The sequence below is a fragment of the Ovis canadensis genome, chromosome 1 (assembly GCF_042477335.2).
Source record: "Ovis canadensis isolate MfBH-ARS-UI-01 breed Bighorn chromosome 1, ARS-UI_OviCan_v2, whole genome shotgun sequence".
NCBI lineage: Eukaryota > Metazoa > Chordata > Mammalia > Artiodactyla > Bovidae > Ovis > Ovis canadensis.
In genome coordinates this window covers 89762863-89787677 of record NC_091245.1, presented here as the reverse complement: position 1 = coordinate 89787677, position 24815 = coordinate 89762863, and the positions used below count along the sequence as shown (strand labels likewise).

At 37.5% G+C, this 24815-nt stretch overlaps 1 protein-coding gene across 29 annotated transcripts in view; it reads right to left on the bottom strand.

Moving 5' to 3' along the window:
* Positions 1-3930: 3930 nt before the first annotated feature.
* Positions 3931-24815, bottom strand: part of RAP1A (RAP1A, member of RAS oncogene family) — a 77484-nt gene continuing 56599 nt past the window's right edge. For all 29 annotated transcript variants that reach the window (XM_069600214.1, XM_069600225.1, XM_069600234.1 and 26 more), the window contains 7 exons: positions 21675-21758; positions 19994-20062; positions 17938-17994; positions 15122-15262; positions 13088-13231; positions 7654-7769; positions 3931-4621 (listed from right to left, as the gene is read on the bottom strand). In XM_069600214.1, the coding sequence (XP_069456315.1) occupies positions 7683-7769; positions 13088-13231; positions 15122-15262; positions 17938-17994; positions 19994-20062; positions 21675-21731 (555 nt within the window). In that variant the 5' untranslated portion in view covers positions 21732-21758 and the 3' untranslated portion in view covers positions 3931-4621; positions 7654-7682. The remainder of the gene's footprint in view (positions 4622-7653; positions 7770-13087; positions 13232-15121; positions 15263-17937; positions 17995-19993; positions 20063-21674; positions 21759-24815) is intronic.

Genomic DNA, 24815 nt, shown 5'->3' with positions numbered 1-24815 from the left:
TCTGCTCAGTAAAAGCTGGAGGAAATCTGCCCCCACCCAATCCCACCACCTCTGTTATTTCCTATTACTCTCCCCCTTGCTCCCTCTGCTCCAGCCACACTGGGCTCCTTGCTGGTCCTCCAACACATCAGGCATCTGCAGATACTTCCCACTGCATGGAAGACCATTTTCCCCCAGGCAGGTATATGGGTTGCACATTTCAAATATTTATGCAAGAGTAACTTCAGTTAAACCTAAACCTGTGACCACTACCACATTCCCTCTGCCCCAAACTGCTGCCCCTTTACTCTGCTTCTCTTCTCCATAGTGCTACACACACACACACACACACACACACACACCCTTTTGCCACCTGCCAGAAACTCCACAAGGGAAGGGATTTTGGTTTGTATTATTCTCTGATGCACTCCCAACAAGCAGGTCAGCAGCTGGCAAACCGAAGAGGCATAGTGAATATTTGCTGATAAGCCTGTAAGGGTCATACCTTGTTCTGCTTTGTAAACCCTGCAAGAATTTTTACATGGTTGAAAGTAGGCACAGGAACTTGCATTTGGTTAAGCTTTTAAAAGTGCACTGAAAACAACACCTCAAAATAAGAGTCACATCACTGCTTAAAATGGGAAGTTTTATTAAGATTTTTCCTCAATAGGAACAGCCAAGCCCATGCTTCTTAAGAGAAGCGATCAGCAGGAAATGTGTATCACATCTTGGGCCCAGAATCACAGGAAACTTAACAAGCTCTTGTTGATGTCTGCAAAATAGAATTCATGCTGCCTCCCAGAAAACAGAACTAGGCACCCAGTTCGAAGTCTCCAGCTGTTCTCAACAAGAATATTTAAGCAAGATATGGCATTAGATGAATGGACTATATATTCAACAAACCCAAGACGAAGCTGTAGTAAGAAAAATCCACTTTGAAGGCAATGTCGATACTACATTTTCAAAAATAATTTGCATTTTTTACATTTTTGGAGAATAGAAATGCTAAAAATTGGGTGGCCAGACTGCCTCAAAGCTCACATTCATTTCCTTCCTGGCAAGATGGGCTCTTTCCAGACCCTGAACAAGCAACCAAACCACTCTTCCCTTTCAAGTTTGGAGCTGAGTCAAGAGGGGCTATTATATTTTCACACACATTTAAGTAGCACCTTAAGTACAAGACCCAAATAAAACAAAGGTTTTGTTTCCTTCCTCCAAATACCTGACCAATTCTTCACACTTTGGTTTCACAACACACATATTTATGAGTGTATTTTACACCCTCTAACATTCTACTGATTGCTTACAAAGGAAAATACTAAGGTAATCTTTATATCTTTCTGTCCCTCAGTCCTGAAAACAAAAATTGGATCATGAGCTAACAAAGACATATGTACCTATGAGGATAATGAGGCAAAATTTGAAATTGGGAGGTCCAGAAAATGAAGCATGTTCATATGTGGAGAAAAACAGTCCCAGGCCAAGACATATGTACCTATGAGGATAATGAGGCAAAATATTTGCAATTGGGAGGTCCAGAAAATGAAGAATGTTCATATGTGGAGAAAAACAGTCCCAGGCCAAGTATCTCATTCTAATAAAGTTGGTAATAAAGATTAGCATATTCCCAAGGAGTTAACTTTTTCCGAGTATATTCTAACTTCTAAGAAGCATACTGTTTCACCAAGGAATAAAAGGCATCAGTTATGATGGCAAATCAAGGTGCCAGAGATCCGTTCAAAGTTGCAGGGGAAGAGAGTAACACCAATATCCATCTCGAAACATTTCTAAAAGAATTTACCCTGTGGCCACACTGGTGAATTACTATTCATATCTCAGATGAATTTCTTATATCTTCTCTGTCCAATTAAAAACTCATGAGGGAAGGCCTTTTATTGCCTCTTGGTGAGGCACACAGTGTTTATAGAATAGATGGCTTTAATATATACTTTTAATTCAATGCTGGCAGAAGCGTTAACTGATACTGAAGCTCCCCCTGGTGGAGGGTAAAATTACAGATTACACATTTACTGTTAAGTTTTTAAAACTAAGATTGTTTGGGGGCACTACTAAGCCATTCACGTTGTCTGTATTCAAAAGTGGGAAAGAGTAAACAATCACCTATGATATCAAGTCTCCTTTAAATCATAATATTACTCATATAACCAAAGTTATTATACTTTAAATAGTCATAAATACTAACATGGTATCAGTTCTTGAATATTTACCATATGAGACTCATATAATCTCCTTGAGGACTTCTAAATTTTTATGCTATAAAAATACACCACTATTTTCAGGTACCCTTCCTATGGAACCAAGACTAAGGACTTCACATAGAGACATTATAAAAGCACACCCATCTCACTTTCTGACGGGATAGCTTTCCCTCTTGCTCAGCAGTGGCAGATTTCTTTCAGATAGCGATGCATATCTCTGATTTTAGCTGGTCCTGCTCTGCACACTACTGTGTGCCAGAAGGGCATTCTTCTTCACAATTCTACCTTTATCCCAAGTGGACTGTTTAAGATGTAACAAATCCAGTACCTGTCATGTTCTAAAACAGAGGACATGGAGTTCACGCTACTCCTTAAGCAGACTGGAACTTGGGAGTTATTCTTAATTCTTAAACTGGCAAATAACTACACCATCTGTGTAACAGGTAGTATCTAGAAATGTTTGCTCGCTTATGAGATGTTTGTCTATGATTTTAAGTCCAAAGGAATGTTTGAGAGGTGTGTTTTAAAACAGAATGACTTTAGAGGACCTTAAAATATGCTACACTGACCTGGACAGACTGGCCCTAATGCTTATTTTTCAAATTTATTGCATTAAGGAGATTTTGGCCCCTCACTCCCAGACATGTATAACTGGATCAGCAGAAGGTAAGTATTAGGTAACTAAGTTTATTAGAAACTTAAAAGAATACAATTTCCAAAAAATTTTTTTACAATATTTTAACATTTTCTCAGGTTGGTCAGAACTTACATTTGAAATCTGATCTTTAAATGTCAATTTAGTAACTGATGGGGCTGACCACACTCCTGGAAAGTCTCTGCAAGGCGTGAACACTACTTCACGCCCAGTTGCAATGAGACAGCGTCTAGATCCCTGAGCAATGATTTAGACTTTCTAGGACTGGTCTCCTTGATATTCAGTAACAAGGCACAGGGTTTCCCAAGCTTCTTTCCTTCTCCAGTACTTAAGTGGCTAATGAGCTGTTTGGCTCGACTTCATGGCATACATAAGTCATATCCCTCTAGGTCCATGATCTACTTAAGCCCCAACTTCTGTAAAAAAATGGAAAAAAACTGGGAAGGAAAAGAAAAGCACCACTATATAGCCAGCTAAAATTTTTAACTTAGCAACCTTTTCCATATGACCACCACTATACTACTTCTTATACAGTTGAAGAAAAAGCAACTGACACACCCTTTATATGCTTTTTCACTTTCACCCACTTCTCTTAGATACTTCAATCTACAATACTATAAAGCAAATCTGAAAAATTTTACATAACATTTCATGGTGGACTTATACTCAACAAATTAACAATGGCAAAAGGATTTCCTTGATGAAATTACAAGCTAGGGAAGACTGGAAATAGTAAAAGTTAAACCCTGATACAGTGTTAAACTTATCTTTTTACATATAAAAATAATACACAGTGGGATATTTTATTCAATAAGATACAATCTTTAAGATCAAGAGAGAATATACAAAACTATTGTATGTAGTATGCTGTATTTTACTGTATAATAGGAATAAATATATATAGAACAGAAAGTGCGAGGTCTGCTCATAGAGAAATCACCATTTACTTAGGGGTTTAAAGCCAAGTGCTCTGCAGGTACCAGTCAGAAAGGAGCTACTGCTGCGTTTAAAACAATGTGATCATTATAAAATAAAGGCCTTAAATCTATAAACAATAACAAAAACACACAAACCAAATGAAAATGTACTAAAATTTAATCATCCATAAAAGCTGTAATTTAATCTGACAGTAAAACACAAGAAGCAATATTAGAGTTGGTTTAGTATATTATATATTTTAGCTTTGAAAGCCATAGAAATCAGTATCCCAGTTTTTTCCCTATAAAAGATCCATTTTTCCAAAGCATTATGCACAAACAATTTTAATTAGAATATAATGACAGAATGATATTTCATAATTTTTTAAATATAAAATGAAGTCAATGACTCAAAAAAGTTATCTGCTGCAATGAGTTTGAGGGGAAATTTTTTCATAATCTATACCATTACAGATAAAGTATAATGGTTCAACTTTTAGTGCTTGACAGGGAGGAAACATGATAAAAAGGTCAATATGAAATCATTTGATTATAGTAGCAATATCTAACATTTGAAATGCATCCATGCTCTTTTGTATAATCATATTAGAGTCAAGTATATTTATTTTCACATCTGTTATAACTGCTATTGCAAAGGAGAAATACTATTGTCTTATTTTCCAAGAGATATACACAGAGCAATTCTTTTCTCCAGGGAACTTGTGCAAACCAATATAAGATCTAAATTCTTCACATAATATATAAAACAGGAGAAGCCTCTTCAGATTTATTTTTTGAAGTCTGGAATGCTGGCACTTTCCAATTAGGCAACAGTTCTTCATTCCTGTAATCTAGAACATTGAATAGATACAGATATATATATATATGTATTTGTATGTATGTTTAACCTCTTAATGTCAGACATGATAGTAATATTATAGAAAGAAATGATTTTAGCTGATCATTAGATAACTAAATATATTAAACAGATATAGTAACAAGGTTATTTTAAACTCTCTCTAAAAATGTTTTTTAAAAATAGTTTTATTGTATTCAGTGTTTCACAATATATCCGGCAGTCCTGTCTGTACAGAGGAAAACAGTGATGATTTCTACCTCATTATCACCTTATTTTTAAAAGTTCCTTTTCTACTAAGAAAACAATTCATGGCTGCATCAACTTTCCTTGGAAAATTCTTTAATTCAACCATTTTATGGTTATTATATTAGGGCTGTAAGTATTACTAAGTGTTAGCCATTCAGTCATGTCCATCTCTTTGAGACCCCATGGACAGTAGCCCGTCAGGTTCCTCTGTCCATGGAATTCTCTAGGCAAGAATACTGGAGTGGGTATGGAGTGTATAGCTATTCTCTTCTCCAGGGAATCTTCCCAATCCAAGGATTGAACCTAGGTATCCTGCGTTGCAGGCAGATTCTTTACCATCTGAGGTACCAGGGAACTCCATATTAGGGTTACCTCTTCCAATTTAGGCTAGGTCAAAAATAGATACAGAAATAGCTGATGCCTATTTTCAAGGGCAGAAAATTCAAAGTAAGGATTACTATTCAGCAGAAAAGAATCAGGTTAAAGGAGTAATTTCCTGAAGATGAATTTCTTTCCTCCGTTTTCAAAAGTAGGACATATTAGAAAGAGACTAACATGTTTCAATATGATTTTGCCTAACGGCTAAGGCTAGATAAGCTGCCCTTAAGGTTCACATACTCTTTCTAAAAACACTTAAGAGTTGCTATTTAAATTTATTCTGTATCTCAGTACCTTTTAAATGGGATCAACATGGCACTTCAAGCCTATAATCACAGCAAATAGCTCTGCAAAGTATTCTGATTACTAAGTGACCTACTATTTGGTATTATCAAATAGGCACAGAGGTCCTGGGTAACATTAAATATATTGAAGGCTGAATTATCTATCAGAGTCTTAAGAATTTATGCAACCAGGATGAAAGTCTTATTTCTAGACTGAAGTCCAGATTTCTTTCCTCTAAGGTAAAACTCAGAGTAACACACTGCAGTGTGTGTATGAATGAATGTTCACAATAGGCCAGAAGATGGCACCTCTTCCTTTAAACATAAGCTAAAAGGACGTTTTCAGAGACCTGGAAATTCAGTGAGTCGGCTCAGATAATGATAAAAATGAGTCAGTCAACTAATTATAAAAGAGTTAAATACATTTCAGAACAGGAACTGGAGTTCTCTTTTCTTTTTACCTTTGTACCCTTCCCTAAAGAAATGCAAATAGCAGCAATTTTATCAATAATCTTCTTCAGAGAGCTGATGATTCATAGTTATAGACTTAAGATTTCACTAAAAGCCTAAAGCAACCATGTGGCCAGAAGCTGTTTTTCCAAAGTCTGACTACCAGAGGCAACCTATGAATTTTTCTGCTTTCCCTCTACTTTATTTCAAAAGGGGGCATAATTACTCAGTTGTTTTCCCTAAGAGAGATTTGTTCATATCTCTAAGGAAGCACATATTAGTTAATCTGGTGCTCTGGAAGAGGTAATCTACTAAATGGACCCAAGGGACTTACAAGAGTTAGCACAACCAAGTCTCAAGTGGGGAACAACTGACTTTCCACTAAGTGGACCAAGCTTAGTAACAGTCCCATAATTAGCATCAAATTACACCATAACCCCACTTCATGAACATATTGTTTCATGGTATGGACATGAGTTTGAGTAAACTCCAGGAGTTGGTGATAGACAGGGAGGCCTGGTGTGCTGCAGTCCATGGGGTTGCAAAGAGTCAGATACGACTGAGTGACTGAACTGAACTGAATGTTTACAGAGTTGATGAACATAAGCAGAAACTGTTCAGGGGATTTAAGTATATAATTAAAGAAAAACAAACAAATGGCCCCACACAGCCTGGTTTCTCACTTGAAAGGCAGCTTCAATGTTGCCACTAATTTCTCTCCAATGGGTTCACTTAATGAAAACTTAAGTGTTACTTGAAGTCAACTACTACTTAAGAGACCTACAGAAGAAACATGTGAAAGAAGTCAACCCATACCTGAGAGGAAATGACTACTAAAACTACACTGACATGCCAGCACACCCAGCAGAACTGCTCAAGTTACAAAAACTGGCAATACTAAATTTGGGAAGGATGTGGAATTCGTAAACCGCTAGTATGTGTGTAACCTGGTACAACTACTTTGAAAGACGTCTTAACAGTTTCCACTAAAGCTAACCACATACACAGTGTACTGTCTGGTCACTCAATTCCTACATACAGAAATGCATGCGCATATACATATATGTACATAAAGACTTGTACAAGACAAGTGCACAGGAATCATACTCGTTCCTGAAAAGAACTCAAACGTCCATCAACAGCAGAATACATAAATATATTGCCAGTGTAGTCACACAACAAAAATAAACTACTGCTATATGCAACAAGGATTAGTCTTAGAAACATTTTTGAGTGGAACAAGCCAGACATAAAACAGCGCATTACATGCTTTTGTTCCTGCTTAATTCAAAGACAGGCAAAACTGACTTCTCCCAGATGAACCACTGTTCCACTTCAATTCAGTATGAATTTGGGTGTGACTCTGGAAGGCTTTCTATCTATTCAACCACTATTTTTTGAATACCCATTCTATACTAGGTACTGGGGATGCTTTGGAGCAAAACAGATATGATTCTTACCCTCCCTCAGACAGCCTAGACCCTCACTAAGAAAAAGACATATTTTCCAACAGATGAACATATCTACAAATTATATAACACATTCACATTTACAAATTACAGAAGCCTGGAAATACCCCAATAGGTGAAGTGGGAAGTGGTTAACGTTGGGGAAAGCCCAACCTAAGAGGCTGAGAAAGGCATTTGTTCTGCGTTTAGCACCTTACCTGGCTCAGAGCTGCTGCTTACTGTGGGTCTAAAGCAGCAGACACGATTTCTTTTTAGGCTTCTTCTTTTCCACTGGTGTTTTTCTATTTATCTGTCTGACCAGGTCATAAAATATCTAAATAAAAGCAAGAAAAAAGTAGTACTTATTCATCCAGTATTTGAGACCTTTTTCCACAAAACAATTGATTCTGTTAAATATTATTCTGCTCTTGGGTCTGTATTTTGCTGCTTTATCAGCAGGTCTCAGACACTCCAGCTGATTTTCAGTCAGGGTAAAGCAGGACTTATCTATTTACAATGAGAGAAATACATTTGCTCTTAGATACTCAATAACAAGTTAATAAAAATAATTAGTAGTGAAGAAATAAGAGAAATCACATTCTTCACAGAATCTTCTATGCTTCAAAAACCTAATTATACTTGCTTTATTTTTTAAAAATTTCAAACTTATAGAAAAGGTAGAAGACTAGTACCAAGAACTTAAGTAATTTCTTCACCCATATCCACCAATTAGTAACATTCTGCAAGTGTTTATTTTTCCAAAGAGGAAATGCAGATGGCCAACAGGCACATAAAAAGATGCGCAACATTGCTAAACACAGGGAAATGCAAATCAAAATGGCAACAAGACACCACCTCACATCTGTCAGAATGGCAAGCATCAAAAGGAATACAAGTAACAAATGTTGGTGAGGATGTAAAGAAAAGGGAACTCTCATATATTGTTGGTTGGAATGTAAATTGGTGCAGCACTCTGGAAAACAGTATAGAGGTTTCATAAAAAACTAAAAACAGAATTATCATATGACCCAGGAATTCCATTCCTGGGCACATATCCAAAATGAAAAACACTAATTTGAAACGATACATGCTCACCAATGTTCATAGCAGCACTATTTACAAGGGCAAGATATGGAAGTGTCTGCCAACAGATGGATGGATAAAGAAGATGTAGTGTACATACACAATGGAATACTACTCATCATGGGCTTATGTGCTCAGTCGTGTCCGACTCTTTGTGAGCCCATAGACTGCAGCCCGCCAGGCTCCTTTGTCCATGGGGATTCTCCAGGCAACAGTACTGGAGTGGGTTGTCATGCCCTCCTCCAGGGGATCTTCCCAACCCAGGGATCAAACCTGGGTCTCCCACACTGCAGGCAGATTCTTTTACCTTCTGAGCCACCAGGGAAGCCCACTAGTCATCATAAAGAATAATTAAATTTTGCCATTTACAACAATATGTATGGATTTAGAGGGTATTAGGCTAAATGAAGTAAGTCAGACAGAGAAGACAAATATTGTGTAATATCACTTATATGAGGAATTTAAAAAATACAGCTAGTGAATATAACAAAAAAACAGCAGACTCAGATGCAGAGAACAAACTAGTTGTTATCTATGAAGAAAAGAAGCTGGGAGGGGCAATATAAGGGTAGGGGATTAAGAGGCACAAACTATTAGGTATAAGCTATAAGGATTTATTATACAATACAGAGAATATAGCCAATATTTTATAACTATAATGGAGTATAACCTTTAAAAATTATGAATCACTACACTGTATACCTATAAAATATAAGATTGTACAGCGAGCATGCTCAGTCGCTGTCATGTCTGACTCTTTGTGATTCCATGAACCAGCTCACCAGGCTTCTCTCTCCATGGGATTTTCCAGGCAAGAACACTGGACTGGGTTGCTATTTCCTATTCCAGGGATCTTCCTGACCTAGAGATTGAACCCACATTCTTGTGTCCCCTGCACTGGCAGGTGGATTCTTTAGTACGCCTCTATCTGGGAAGCCCAATATTGTATAGCAACTAGGTGGAAGTTAAAGTGTTAGTTGCTCAGTCGTGTCCAACTCTGCAACCTCATGGACTGTCGCTCACCAGGCTCCTCTGTCCATGGAATTCTCCAGGCAAGAGTACTGGAGTGGACTGCCATTCCCTCCATGTCTCCTGCACTGCAGGCAGATATTTTACTGTCTGAGCCACCAAAGAAGGCCATACAACAACTATACTATAAATTTAAAAAAAATGGATGGTCCCAAGATCACAAGCCTAAATTATTTGTTAAGGGGGATACCACTACCAAACAATTTATTCAAAGCTATAAAAGTACTTCATTTATATTCTTTTCCTTCTGGTCCATCCTACTCAGTTCTATTTTCTTCAAACCATTTAATTCTATTATCTTATTTCTAAGAAAGCTGAAAACATAAGAATTTATTAACAAAAGGGTAGTTTCTGTTTCACAACTCCAAAACCCTCCAAGAACTTAATATGTATAGTGAAAGTCGCTCAGTCGTGTCCCACTCTTTGAGACTCCATGGACTATACAGCCCATGGAATTCTCCAGGCCAGAATACTGGAGTGGGTAGCCTTTCCCTTCTCCAGGGGATCTTCCCAACCCAGGAATAGAAGCCAGGTCTCCCGCATCACAGGCAGATTCTTTATCAGCTGAGCCACAAGGGAAGACCATACTTATTATTATGCTTAATATGCAGAGCCACCAACAAAATCTCATTAGTTCCTCAGCTTTAATACATAAGCTATAAAGTGAAAAATAACAAAAGGATAAACTAAAATAGTAAATTGATCAAAACAGCACATTTCTTCATGCTAGCCAGTCTGGGTTTCTGGTACTAAACAAAATGATAACTGGTTTTGTTGTATTATCCTCAAGGATTTCTTTGGCAAATGGGGCCTACCTCACAGTAGCAGCTGGTTCAGTGATGAGGGCAAGTTCAAACTATGGTTATTTGGTTAGATATGCTGAAAGTCCTCAGCCTAGATTCTTCCTCATCTTTCTGAACTACAGAAAAATCTAAAAGGAACACAGAATAATTTCTTAATCCCTCTGTCACTCCTCAATTGGGATGTCTTGATTCCAATTATTATTCTAGCATCAGCAAAGAACAATTAACTCCTGATTAAGACTGATGTAATTCTGATACAGCTATGTACTACTTTCAGAACACAACTTGTTCACAAAATGTGAACAAGTTTTAAAAAATTATATATTATATATTCTACGATATAGACAGTAGAGAATTAAAGAGGGCAATTTAGTTAAGCAGGATGTCCCTGTATGATCTCAAACTTGAGCCCAAGAGCTGAATTGTGTTAAAGTAGGATCCCTCTATCTTCAGGCACTCAGAAATCACATAAGGTATTAGCTGTCTGAGAAACTATTAACCACCCATAAAACTACAGTTGCATTATCAGGCTATCAAGACAGAAATATTAAAAGAAACAAGTTATTATACTCTCAAGAATTTTTAGCATGACATTTGTATGTTTTCCAAAAGAATAAAGAGCCTTAAACACCGAATGTATTTCATTTTGTTGTATCATTTTCCTATTTTTCTTTAAAAAACATTCATGTCAACAGTCGACTTCAGTGAGGCTACTGGTTTCCAATGCAGCAGGCCTCTGAGGGAGGGAGGCCATCCCAGAGGAAGGCTTAGCAGCACGCAAGTTCCCACAAACAGGTAATGCTTGAAAGGCAAGAAATGCCTCCTGCCCCCTCTGGTCCCTGGACCCAGGCCCAACTCAGCTCTAGCCAGGCCCTATCGAATCTGTGGGTGGGTACCAGTGAGGGAGACCACAAGGATGCAGGAACTAGATCTCTAGGGAACCAGATCCAGTCATGCTGCAGATGGTGACCTGGCACTACTATTTCCTTAGCCAAGCTCATCTATCAATCTTAATGTGTATTATCTCAGTTATCTCTTTGAGATAATTCTCAAAAAGTAAGACTAAACCAAAAATTAAAATTATGATTAGCCATTTTTTCAAGATAACATCTATGAAATTGTAATTCTACAGCAGGGAAAGCTGAAACAGGAAGCATTTCACACTTCCTTTCATTACTTGGCAGTGAATTAGAAGTGAGTGTTGCTGAAGATCACAGCAGAACTTTTCCCCCATTGGTATGTAAACTTCTTTAGGGCACGACCAGTGTCTGTCCAGAAGAGTGTTACTGATGCCTAACACAGGGCCAGGCACACAGGGACATGATGAATACTCACTGAATAAATAAAATCTGTGAATTTCTTATTTATATGTATTTATTTTAGCTGGTTTTACCTAAGAGGTAAGCTTTGACATTCTTTATTTTTGTAAAACAGAGGATGTGTATCAAGCTTAAATTTTGTTCACGCCACATGTTTAAAATAATATGGTCATTGTCTATAACCATAATCTCAGTCAAGAAAAAGAGACCGAAAGGACCAAAGGCTGGAGAGGAGTGGCAAGCAAAAACACACAGAAGACTCTGACAACCTAACCCAGTCTTAACTTTCACCTGTGTGGTGTGCTGAATTCTGACTGACTGCCTGTGATCCTATAAATGGCAAAAGAAAGAAAGTGAAAGTGAAGTGGCTCAGTCATGGCCAACTCTTTGTGACCCCCACGGACTGTAGCCTACCAGGCTCCTCCGCCCGTGGGATTTTCCAGGCAAGAGTACTGGAGTGGGGTGCCATTTCCTTCTCCAGGGGATCTTCCCGACCCAGGGATCAAACCCAGGTCTGCCGCCTTGTAGGCAGATGCTTTACCATCTGAGCCACCGGGGAAGTCCTAAAAATAAATGGCAAGCACACTGGCAAATGAGAACATTTGCTCTACTAGGAAAGGAAAGAAGTCTATTTCATTTTTTTGTTTGTTTTAAAGTCTGATGTTAAAATTAACAAAAGCAAGAGAATCTCTTAATATTTTGCTTGGATGTGGTGGTGGCAATGGGGAACTGCACTCATCTTTTAGGGATCCAGTAAACTATTGGCCCTTTACACTCAGGCAGACAAGCTCACTTGTTACGCATTCCTGTCCCCAGCTGTGTTCTCAGGATAGCGGAATGCTTAAGTCATGGACAGAAAAAGCCTTGTACACCTGCTCGAACAGGCCTAAGAGACAGGGTGAATTATAGCTCTGTATCCATCCACTCACACAGATTCTTCCTTTTGAGTCATACACCAAAGGGAAGCAGAACTCAAATTACATGACGTCTTTCTGTACAACATAAGTTCATTATAGTAACTACCTTGATTTCTGTATTTTTCTACTGAATTTTACAACCTATTTACACACATCTGCATAGTTAATTGTTGTAAGACAAGGGTGATGTGCCAATTTTCACATACCACTTTCTGGTATATCGTTGAGAGGCTTAGCAGGACTTTAAAAGACACTTTCTTTAACTTAAACTTCCCCTTTGCCAACAAGGTAAGTATATGTGTTCTCATTATAGCCATCAAAGTGACTTTATACAGAGAAGGAATATAGTTTCTAGGAATTACTTAGTGTTTTCCATAAACTAATGAAGATTGCTTAAAAGGGCACTGCTTTTTCTTTTTAAAAAGTTGTTTTTGACTGTTAGCTTGAAAGAAGGGAAGCTAAAAAGGCATTTATTTGTGCTGCCTCACAGCTGCTGGTTACCTCATTAACGTTGATCTTTGACTTTGCAGAAGATTCTAAAAAGGCACAGTTACACCACTGTCTTGCTAAATTCTGACCCTGTTCTTTGCCAACTACTCGCTCGTCTTCCAGGTCACATTTATTGCCAACCAAAATCATTGGAACCTGTGGAAAGGAAAAAATATATAATAAGCAACTAACATACTTATTACTCAGCTTCTTATAAGCAAGCAACTACCCTCCACCAACTAAAATGTGTTAGGATTATTAGTTTCACCAAAGAAAAGTGAAAAGTGAAAGTCACTCAGTCATGTCAGACTCTTTGCGACTCCATGACTGTAGCCTGCCAGGCTCCTCTGTCCATGGGATTTTCCAGGCCAGAATACTGGAGTGGGAGCCATTCCCTTCTCTAGGGGATCTTCACGACCCAGGTCTTCCACATTTCGGGCAGATTCCTTATCGTCTGAGCCACCAGGGAAGCCCATAAGCTTCACCAAGTGCCTTAAAAAAGGTGTATGTATGTGTGTTGGGGAAAAGACGAAAGTGGAAGAGACAGGAAAAAATGGACAAGATTCTACCACACTGATCTGCTAAAATCACTTTAAGAATATAATCCCCAAATTCTCATGTGGACTCATGCTAATGGCTGAATTCCAAGTAGAAAAATATGAAGGAAAAGGAAACGCCTGCAATACAGAGAAGAACATACTCAATGGTCTGGGTGTGTCTTAAGTGCCTCAACTCACAGGACCAACAAACGTCAAAAACACGGCCCAACCAACACAGCAGTAAGTTTTACTTCTAGGTCTGAACACTAGCTTAGGTGAGACATGAAGGGAGAATAAGACTAAACATAAAGCCACTGAGCAGCTACGTCTTCATCTATGATTCGATCTTCAGTTTATTACATGGGATAAAGAGATTAACATTATCAGAGTTCAGTGATTTGCATGTAACTGCCTACGAAAAAAGAACTCTCGTAGATGAATCAGTCATGGGAAGAAAGAGAACTATTCATTAGGTTATGGCTGGTCATGAGTCATACGGTGCAAATCCCTCCTGCCTACAACATTACCCAGTTATGGTGCTGAGCAGGTGCCTGTGTCCCATTAATAATGAGTGAGAACACACAGAAACAGAAGAGAAGGTACACATGAAATTTGATACCCTAACTTATACAACTTTTGAAAAGGAACTTTGTAACTCAAAACTGAGACAAACATGTAAAACACAGATTTCATCTTTGCAAAAAGGCACAATGTTATTCATCAAATAAGAATTCTAAAACAGTATATTTTACCACAATAAAAAATTAACATTAAAAAAATCTAAAACAAAAATAATTATAAAAACTCAGTTAAGTAAAATATTTAACATAATTCAAAGGAAATAGCTAAGTAAAAACTGTACAGAGAGAATTTTAGAAATGGGAACATAGCATTATGGTTCTTGATAATGTTCTTTGAACACTGTTTTTGACACTAACTAACTACCACCTTTCCAAGCAAAACCTGAGTCCCCCTTCTGCTACCAAATATTCTTTGACTCTTTTTTCACTACACTTGTGACCCATGTAGCACATGGTGGGTCCTAAGTGCAGCAGAGAAAGAAGAACTTTACATACATGTCCTTCATGTCATGGGCTTCATTTCTAACCATCTCATTGGCATATCTGTTGTTTAGTTGCTACGTCGTGTCTCACTCTTTTACAACTCCATGGACTGTTGCCTGCCAGGCTCCTCTGTCCATGCAATTTTCTAGGCAAGAATACTGGAGTGGTTTGCCATTTCCTTCTCCAGGGGCTCTTCCTGACCCAGGGACTGAGCCCGTGTCTCCTGCTTGGCAAGTGGACTCTTTACCACTGAGCCACCTGGGATGTCCTCTCAGTATATTATCTGTGGGTAAATTTAGAAAGCTTAAAATTGTTTTTGGTTACCAGGCCTCTTTTAGGCACAAGGTAGATACCCTCCGAGTTCCTATTGATAGAGAAAATGGATATTTTATATTTGGCCACAGAGACATGGCAATACGCTATATATAGAGAGAAATACTTACATCTTCTGTGTCCTTAACTCGCAAAATCTGTTCCCTCAGGTCTTGTAAGTCATTAAACGTGGACTGAGCGGTAATAGAATATACTAGTGCAAACCCTTGGCCATTCTTCATATACAAATCCCTCATTGCTGTAAATTGCTCCTATAATCAAAACATGCAATAAATTATAAATATGACTCCTCCTTAAATGTACTGAATTGAAACATTAAAATGGAAAAAATTTAAAACAGAATAATAACAAGTTAGCTACTGAATTCTTTATTACATGTTATAGTGACAGGAAACCTAAAGACATGATACACAGCTTCTGGAAAATCTGAGATGCATGTTCCTGTCTCCTATTTACCTGACTAAAAACAACAAACTGTAAGAATTACAAGGGAAATATTAACCACTTTTCTTTTTTTTTTTGGCTGGGCTACTGTAGCATGCAGGTCTTAGTTCCCTGACCAGGGATTAAACCCATGCTCCCTGCAGCAGGAGGGTGGAGTCTTAGCCACTGGACCACCAGGGAAGTCCTCACTTTAATTTGGCTTTGTGTGATTTAGAAAAACTGTATATAATTCTTTTATATATCTAGATTTTAATTAAATTATTTTGGTGCTACAAAAGATGATCTCCAAGGTAGTGTTTTCAGAAAAGTTCAAGGAGTAAACCCTGATGCCCTCCAACATTAACAGGTTGGGGAGATGAAGCCAAATCAGGACAGGACTTAGAAACAATGAATGATACAAGGAGAAAACCAGGCAAGCATTGTTTCCTGGAAGTCACATGAATAAAATTTTCACAGAGGAGGATAATGGACTACTGAATCAAAGCTTGCTGAAAAAGTCAAGGGAACTGAGGATACATGTGAGGGATGTATCCTGAATGACAGATCATGTGCTTGGAGCTACGAAAAGAGGGGCTTGAAGATATGAGGGATAATCAAAGATGTTAGAATAAACAGACTGCAGGTCCCAGAGAAGTTGAAGGGTTTGAAAGGAAGTGAGCTGGAGAAACAAGATGGTGAGTGAAGAGTAAGACACTTGAAAATGAAATTTAGGATGGTATTACGTTATTGGTTATCATACAGTCTAGAGTAAAGACATGGGAATGAATGAATGAAGCAGAGTGGAGGTCAAGAAACTGACAAGCCAAGCTACTAAATCATCTATATTACCCATAAAGATTCTATTTGGATACCAAAATCACCAACACTTTGGACTAAAGCAGTGTTGGAGAAAGTGAGCAACCCTAAAGGAGAAAGAATTGATCTAGAATAAGACTAATGAGCATCAACTACTTTCCAACCTTTATGCAAGGCACTGGGGATAGACAAATATACAGAAAATTATAACAGCATGCTGACTGCTAGGATGGGAGAAATACAAGATATTTGAGAAAATAAGGGAGGATCTCTGCAGTGGAGGAAAACTTCTTTAATTTGGACATGAGGAAGAAGAATGTCCTCACAGTTGTGGAAGTATGAAAGGAAGAAGTAAAAAGTTTTTTGTTTTTTTTTTTTTTTAAGTTTTTTAACTGTTGGGGTCTTTGGAAACAAAGGAGAATTATTGCTGATTCAGAAGCTAGGAAAATTGGGGGCTGGGGAAAGTGGAAAGAGGGAGCGACCTCAATTCAGCTGATACAAGGCTACTGTTGGAATTAAGATCCATTTTCCCACAAAAGGATACAAAAATATGGTATAATTTGTACTCTAATTGCTCCAGTCTTCTCATGTTTTTTGATCTGAAACTTTCTCACCATTTATAAAATTATAATGGGGGATATTTGTGAATTTTAAAACAACTTAAAACATTTAAGAATGCCATTCATTTTAGAGCACTGCCTAATAGGAAAAGTCTATACATATGGAGAAAAAAAAAGAAAATCATTTAATGTGTGCATTTTTTTGCGGCAGAATAAAACATCATTAATCAATAAAAAAACTTAAAAAGGTAATGACAAGTGAAGATAATGAAAATAAAAGCAAATACATAGAGTTCATTAACTATATTATAGGTATTTTGTGCCAAATGATTTATAGTCACCATCTCATTTGATCAATGTTGTTGTTTAGCTGCTAAGTCACGTCCAACTCTTCTGCAACCCCACGGACTGCAGCCCACCAGGCTCCTCTGTCCATAGGATTTCCCAGCCAAGAATACTGGAGTGGGTTGCCGTTTAGTTCTTCAGGGGATCTTCCTGACCCAGGAACTAAACCCGAGTCTCCTGCACTGGCAGGTGCATTCTATACCACTGAGTCACCAGGGAAGCCCCATTTGATCATTACAAGCACCCTATAATGTACTATCATCATTATACTCATTTAAAGATATGAAAAATGAGGCTCGAAATAATCCTAAAGATTTTTGTCAGAAAACACTTCTATATCACTAGTCCCTTGAGATGTTATAATGTTAATAAAAAGCAAAAACAATTTTTAAAATAAATGAATTACCATGGTATCAAGAGACAGTATTATTTAAGCCCAGAGAAATATCTATTTTAACTAAAATTCTGGATTTAAAATACCTTAAATATCTTTTTTTTTTTTTAAAGAGCAGTAATAGCATAACCCTCACCTCAATACAGGAAAAAAGAAACTCAACACACAGATTCTGTAGGTGAACTCAACATACAATTTAATAGTGATATGTGGGCATTAAGTACATTTAATGCACGTAAGAAAATTTAAGAAGTTTTACATTTAGAGACTTAAGTTCTTAATCAGAACAATAGTTTTTACTCAGAGGAATCAATCAGGTGACAAAAACCTGTTTACAAATTAAAATCTAACAAGAAAAAGGAAGAGAGAGAGAAAGAAACATCCTTACTGTTCCTGCTGTATCCAGGATTTCGAGCATACACTGTTGGCAGTCTACTTCAACTTGCTGTTGGGGTCAGGGTTGGGGGTGGAGGAGAATAAAAAAGTAACATCAAAATGTCAGTCTGTTTTCCTCTCACCTCTTCACTCAAAGTTCCTATTAACAACTGGAAGCCTTTCTCCAGCAGTTTGCTATATTGGTGGAGACCTAACTTGGTAGTATAATAAAGAATAGGAGGTCTCAAACACATTCTACCAGGACTGTTAATGCTCAGTTTAGATATTTTTCTGACCACCCTGAAATATGAGCATTGATTTCTGTTATTATTAGAAGGCAGTGGTTATATTCTGCAATTTAAGAAAAACAGCAATAAACAGGTATAGTTCTAAAAGGAAAAAAAAACCAGCATAAAGTGTGTATATTTATATTGTCTTCAAAACAAGGCACAAAAGTACCAAGTAGCTCAAAATATAGCCAAGATTTGGGAGTAAAGAAAACTGACCACTTTTCACATTCAAGTTGTCAAAGTTTTACTAAAATGTGCCCCAAATTTAATACAGAGTAAAATTTAAATTGAAGAGATAAAGGGAACACAATAACACGGAACTCATACAGTTCTCAAGACCTTAACAAAAAGGTACTTCTTTGGAAAAGCTGTGTGCATAAGGTGAAATTTCATGTACTAAATTCTGTTTTCCCAGGGCTTTACAGAAGAAGAGAAGGCTGGCCAAAAGAAGTACCAACTATTAATGGTTTGGAAAATTTTTAATAAATATGAGATTAAGAAAAGTGCTTCAGCACTCAAGGTACAGATCTCTGTTTATAGTTGAAGCTTTAACCAGCAACTTATTTGGGGGAAATTTCAGTAATGCAACACTGCCTTCTAAAAATAAACCTGTTAACCTAAGGACTATTTAAAACTGCTTCTGTGTCAAATAAAGGATTGATGAAGAGGACCATGGGCCATTCTACAAACTCATACTCCACCACTTATGGGACTCATGTGATAATAATCTGCACAATCTGTGAGGGGGCATGTTCAATGAATAACGAATTAGGTCTGTGGTTTCTCAATATATCACAATTTTGTTTCCAATTTGCAGATAATGAAACTGCTCTGCTGGTAGGCTTAATGAACTTAATTCAGCAAGAGTTACAGTACTATTTAAGGTAAATTCTAGAACATCTGACAACACAGCCCTTTCTTATTTGTTGAAAGGCAGGTTTAATCTTTTGGATGGGGGCGCCTACCAGGCTTTCTTATGGCATTGTCTTTTCTACCCCATAACATACTCGGGAAATAAAATCATGAAAGTTCTCCACAATTCTAGCTAGTCTTATAATTAAGTAAAACAGTACTTTTTGTCAAGACCAACTATTAACATTTATTTTCCTTTTAAATAAGTGTTATTTTTCAAAAAGTAGTTTTTGGTTCACAGCAAAACTGAGCAGAAAGTACAGAGCTCCCATATATCCCTTCCCTGCTCCTTGCTAGCCTCCCTCCGTATCAGCACCCGACTCACATCGGAGTGGCACATGTGGGAGGGCCAATGAACCTATCTACATCAACACAGCATCATGCAGAGTCCATGGTTAGCAGTTTTACTCTTGGCGTTGTGCTCTCTATAGGCTGGGATAAAAATGTACAGTGCCATGCATCCACCCTTATAGAATTACACAGAATCCAAACATAGAATTTTTTAAGTCTAAAGATGAAATATTTTTGAAGTTATTTAACTAAATAAACATAACTTTCAGTCACAGTATAACCTTAAGCATAAAGTGATCTTAATTTTAGTCCATAAAAAGAATTTAAAATATACCTAAAAAATATACTTATTTATATGCAACTTTTTTTCATTAAGAAAATTCCCATCATTAAATGCATACATTAAAGAAAGATTAACAATCAGTATGAACACAGAGCTCTCTATAGTTAAGCAATAGTCTGTCTTGGTGAAACTTTTTAAAATAGATAGAGTATCTGTATCATTTCTCAAAACTATTTTCAAAAAAGCTATTCCATGGATACTTGTAAGCATGTGTATACAAGTTTCACGTTTACCTTTCTGTAGGAATCTTCTATCGTTGGGTCATATTTTTCAACGAAAATTCCCTGAACAAATTGAACTGTCTGGGGAAAAAAAAGCAGATAAAAGTTAAGGACTTAGAAGAAAAACCTGCCCCTCTTATAGGTCATTTAAGTGAAATTATGTGAAAACTCCGGGTGAACATGTAAATATAAAGTATCATTGTTTTTCCATGTAAGGACACATTCATAATTAAGAGTATATTTATGAAAGGAGGTCGTCATGTTAAAAATGGTCAGATGACATTACACTGTTAAATATTACTATATTAAGTTTTAAAATACAACCAGGATACACATAAGGACATGGATTCTCATTCACTAAAACGTGAAAATTTATCAGTGTTTCCTATTACCCACCTTTATATATCTATAGCAATTTTTATCTCATGCCCTCAAAGGATAGAGGCAAAAGTTATAAATTTTAAAAAGTTCTGAAACAGGCTTTCTAATTGTGGAGGGGAAAAAAAGAGGGAATTAAAATTTATTGAGTGTATTAAATTTATAAGCACAGTCACATTTCATATTCACCCCAGTAGTAGATATTTTTCTTATCTGCCAGTTGAGATTCAAAAGTCATTCACACTTCAATTAGCCAGAGAAATGTATTATACACTATTTTAGCTTGAACTAAATAGGTCAACTTGAATATGGTCAGCTTCAACTATCTATAATAGTGGTTCCATCTCCTCAGCTCTCATTTACTCTTCAATCCAGCCAGGATGGTTATGACTTCATCACCTTACTGAAGCTGCTTTGATCACAACCAGCTACCTCTGTGTTATGACTTCTGCAGTCATGTAAAGGTACTCTTTATATCCAAGTACAAAGACACATTGTTCCATCCTGGATCCTTCAATCCTACCCACTCTTTCAAGGTTGAGAGGTACTCAGAGCACTGTCCTGACTTTTTTCTCTCTAGTCCCTCCCTAGACAACCTCATTAATTCCTATGGATTTCTATTTTTAATTAATTAATTTATTTTAAAATGGTAATTCATGGACATAGGAAAAAATGAAAAAGACACAAAAGCATATGTAATGATAACAAAACCTATTTCTTACCACTTTTTCCAATTCTATTCCCAAGGAAGTGACTGATATGCTTATTTGTAACTTACTGAACCTTGCAGAAATAGTCTGTTCTTTTGCAGTATCTCCAACTTCCCTTCTTATCTCTATGAAGAAGACTGTCACTATTTTGTTCACAGTTGTAACTTTAGAGTCTGATGTTGTAGAAGCTCAATAAATAATAAATAAATACAGCATGTGTACAAAAAATGACCTTTATGCTATATAAGCCTGGGGTGGGATAGGATAGGAATTATTCCACTGGTACCTTTAATGATCAGTCGTCCCCATTAGAATGTAAATTCCTTAGAAATGAGAATAATTTCTTTCTTTTAAACCACAAATACTAATGTTTGACATATTATAGATAGTTAACAAATATTTGGTAAATGAAAAAGGAAGAGCCACCATTATAAAAATACACATTCATGGTTATTCAATGAGTCTGGGTCCCCTGGTGAGCCAGATACTAGGCATATAAAAACACTGCCACTTTTTCTCTTTAGTGACTAAAAATTGTACGGCAAGAAAATATGAACATCTTTTTTGTATTATATTAATTCATTATAGTTAGCTGGCTAACTTACCAGAGCAGACTTCCCCACGCCTCCTGAACCAAGGACCACTAGCTTGTACTCACGCATGATGTGGTCTGTTTAAATACTGACAATCTGAAAGACAAAAAAAATCAAAGATTAATAAACATGCTAAGAATAGCCTAAGAACATACAACTATTACATAAAATGAGATTTTTCATTTTTGTTGGTTTGTTTTTCCTGAAAACTATCCAAAGTTCTGACCAGCGGTCTTCTTTGTTGGAAAAAGGTAATTCATTTGAAATTCCAGAATCCTCCTATCTTTTTGTTTTGTTGTTTAGTCGCTAAGTTGTGTCTGACTCTTTTGTGGCCCCATGGATCTAGCCTGCCAGGTTCCTTTATCCATGTGATTTCCCAGAGACTGAACCCATGCCTCCTGCGCTGGCAGGTAGATTCTTTACCGCTGAGCCACCAGGGCTCTCCCGTTCATACTTTGGTACAGAAGTAAGCAAACCAGGGCTTCCCTGGTGACTCAGCTGGTAAAGAATCCACCTACAATGAGGGAGACCTGGGCTGATTCCTGGGTTGGGAAGGTCCCCTGAAGAAGGGAAAGGCTACCCACTCCAGTATTCTAGCCTGGATAATTCCATGGACTGCTTAGTCCATGGGGTTGCACAGAGTTGGACACAACTTTCACTTCACTAAACAAACCCTAGAGTAAAAAAAAAATCCTCTCAGTTCTGTTCAGTCGCTCAGTCGTGTACGACTCTTTGCAACCCCATGAACTGCAGCACGCCAGGCCTCCCTGTCCATCACCAACTCCCGGAATGCACCCAAACCCATGTCCATTGAGTTGGTGATGCCATCCAACCATCTCACCCTCTGTGGTCCCCTTCTCCTCCTGCCCTCAATCCCTCCCAGCATCAGGGTCTTTGCCAGTGAGGCGGCCGAAGTACTGGAATTTCAGCTTCAACATTAGTTCTTCCAATGAACACCCAGGACTGATCTCCTTTAGGATGGACTGGCTGGATCTCCTTGCAGTCCAAGGACCTCTCAAGAGTCTTCTCCAACACCACAGTTCAAAAGCATCAATTTTCCGCTGCTCAGCTTTCTTTATAGTCCAACTCTCACATCCACACATGACTACTGGAAAAACCATAGCCTTGACTAGACAGAGCTTTGTTGACAAAGTGATGTCTATGCTTTTTAATATGCTGTCTAGGTTGGTCATAACTTTCTTTCCAAGGAGTAAGTGTCTTTTAATTTCACAGCTGTAATCACCATCTGCAGTGATTTTGGAGCCCAGAAAATTAAAGTCAGCCACTGTTTCCACTGTTTCCCCATCTATTTCCCATGAAGCGATGGGACTAGATGCCATGATCTTCGTTTTCTGAATGTTGAGCTTTAAGCCAACTTTTTCACTCTTCTCTTTCACTTTCATCAAGAGGCTCTTTAGTTCTTCTTCACTTTCTGCCATAAGGGTGGTGTCATCTGCATATCTAAGGTTACTGATATTTCTCCTGGCAATCTTGATTCCAGCTTGTGCTTCTTCCAGCCCAGCGTTTCTCATGATGTACTCTGCATAGAAGTTAAATAAGCAGGGTGACAATATACAGCCTTGAAGTACTCCTTCTCCTATTTGGAACCAGTCTGTTGTTCCATGTCCAGTTCTAACTGTTGCTTCCTGACCTGCATACAGGTTTCTCAAGAGGCAGGTCAAGTGGTCTGGTATTCCCATCTCTTTCAGAATTTTCCACAGTTTATTGTGATCCACACAGTCAAAGGCTTTAGCATAGTCAATAAAGCAGAAATAGATGTTTTTCTGGAACCCTGTTGCTTTTTCAATGATCCAGCAGATGCTGGCAATTTGATCTCTGGTTGCTTTGCCTTTTCTAAAACCAGCTTGAACATCTGAAAGTTCACAGTTCATGTATTGCTGAAGCCTGGCTTGAAGAATTTTGAGCATTACTATACTAGCATGTGGGATGAGTACAATTCTGCGGTAGTTTGCGCATTCTCTGGCGTTGCCTTTCTTTGGAACTGGAATGAAAACTGACCTATTCCAGTCCTGTGGCCACTGATGAGTTTTCCAAATTTGCTGATATATAGAGTGCAGCACTTTCACAGCATCATCTTTCAGAATTTGAAATAGCTCAACTGGAATTCCATCACCTCCACTAGCTTTGTTCATAGTGATGCTTTCTAAGGCCCACTTGACTTCACATTTCAGGATGTCTGGCTCTAGGTGAGTGATCACACCATCATGATTATCTGGGTCATGAGGATCTTTTCTGTACAGTTCTTCTGTGTATTTTCTTCTTAATATCTTCTGCTTCTGTTAGGTCCCTACCATTTCTGTCCTTTATTGAGCCCATCTTTGCATGAAATGTTTGTACAGGAGACAGGAATCAAGACCATCCCCAAGAAAAAGCAAATGCAAAAAAGCAAAATGGCTGTCTGAAGAGGCCTTACAAATAGCTGTGAAAAGAAGAGAAGCAAAAAGCAAAGGAGAAAAGGAAAGATATACCCATCTGAATGCAGAGTTCCAAAGAACAGCAAGGAGATAAGAAAGCCTTCCTCAGCAATCAATGCAAAGAAATAGAGGAAAACAATAGAATGGGAAAGACTAGAGATCTCTTCAAGAAAAAAATACTCTACATGCTTCCAAAAAAAGCTTAAAAACAAGCCTCAAAGGACTGAGTCAATCCATAGAAAAAACTGCCTGTCAGGACAAGTCCAAAATATTTTTAAAGAAGAAAAAAAATTCCACCATTCAATAATATAAAATTTACAATGTCCACAGCATCCAAAGAAATTAATATAGATGACAAAGAAAATATGACCTGAAATTAGGGTGGTATGAGTCAACTGAAACAGTCCCAGAACTGAGAAAATGGAATTAATCAGTAAGAACTCTAAAACTGATATGATAAATATGTTCAAGGATTTAAAGGAAAATATAATGAGGAGAGAAATGGTTGACATAAAAAACAACCAAAATGAACTTTTAATGTTCAAAAATAACATCTGAAATGGAATTATAACCAGATGCGCTTATCTTAAACACTGCAGAAGGAAATTTCAAAGGAACTGAGATAAAGATAGAAAAAAGTTGATGATAAGGGCTTTCCTGGTGGCTTAGAGGGTAAAGCATCTGCTTGCAATAAGAATCCCCTGGAGAAGGAAATGGC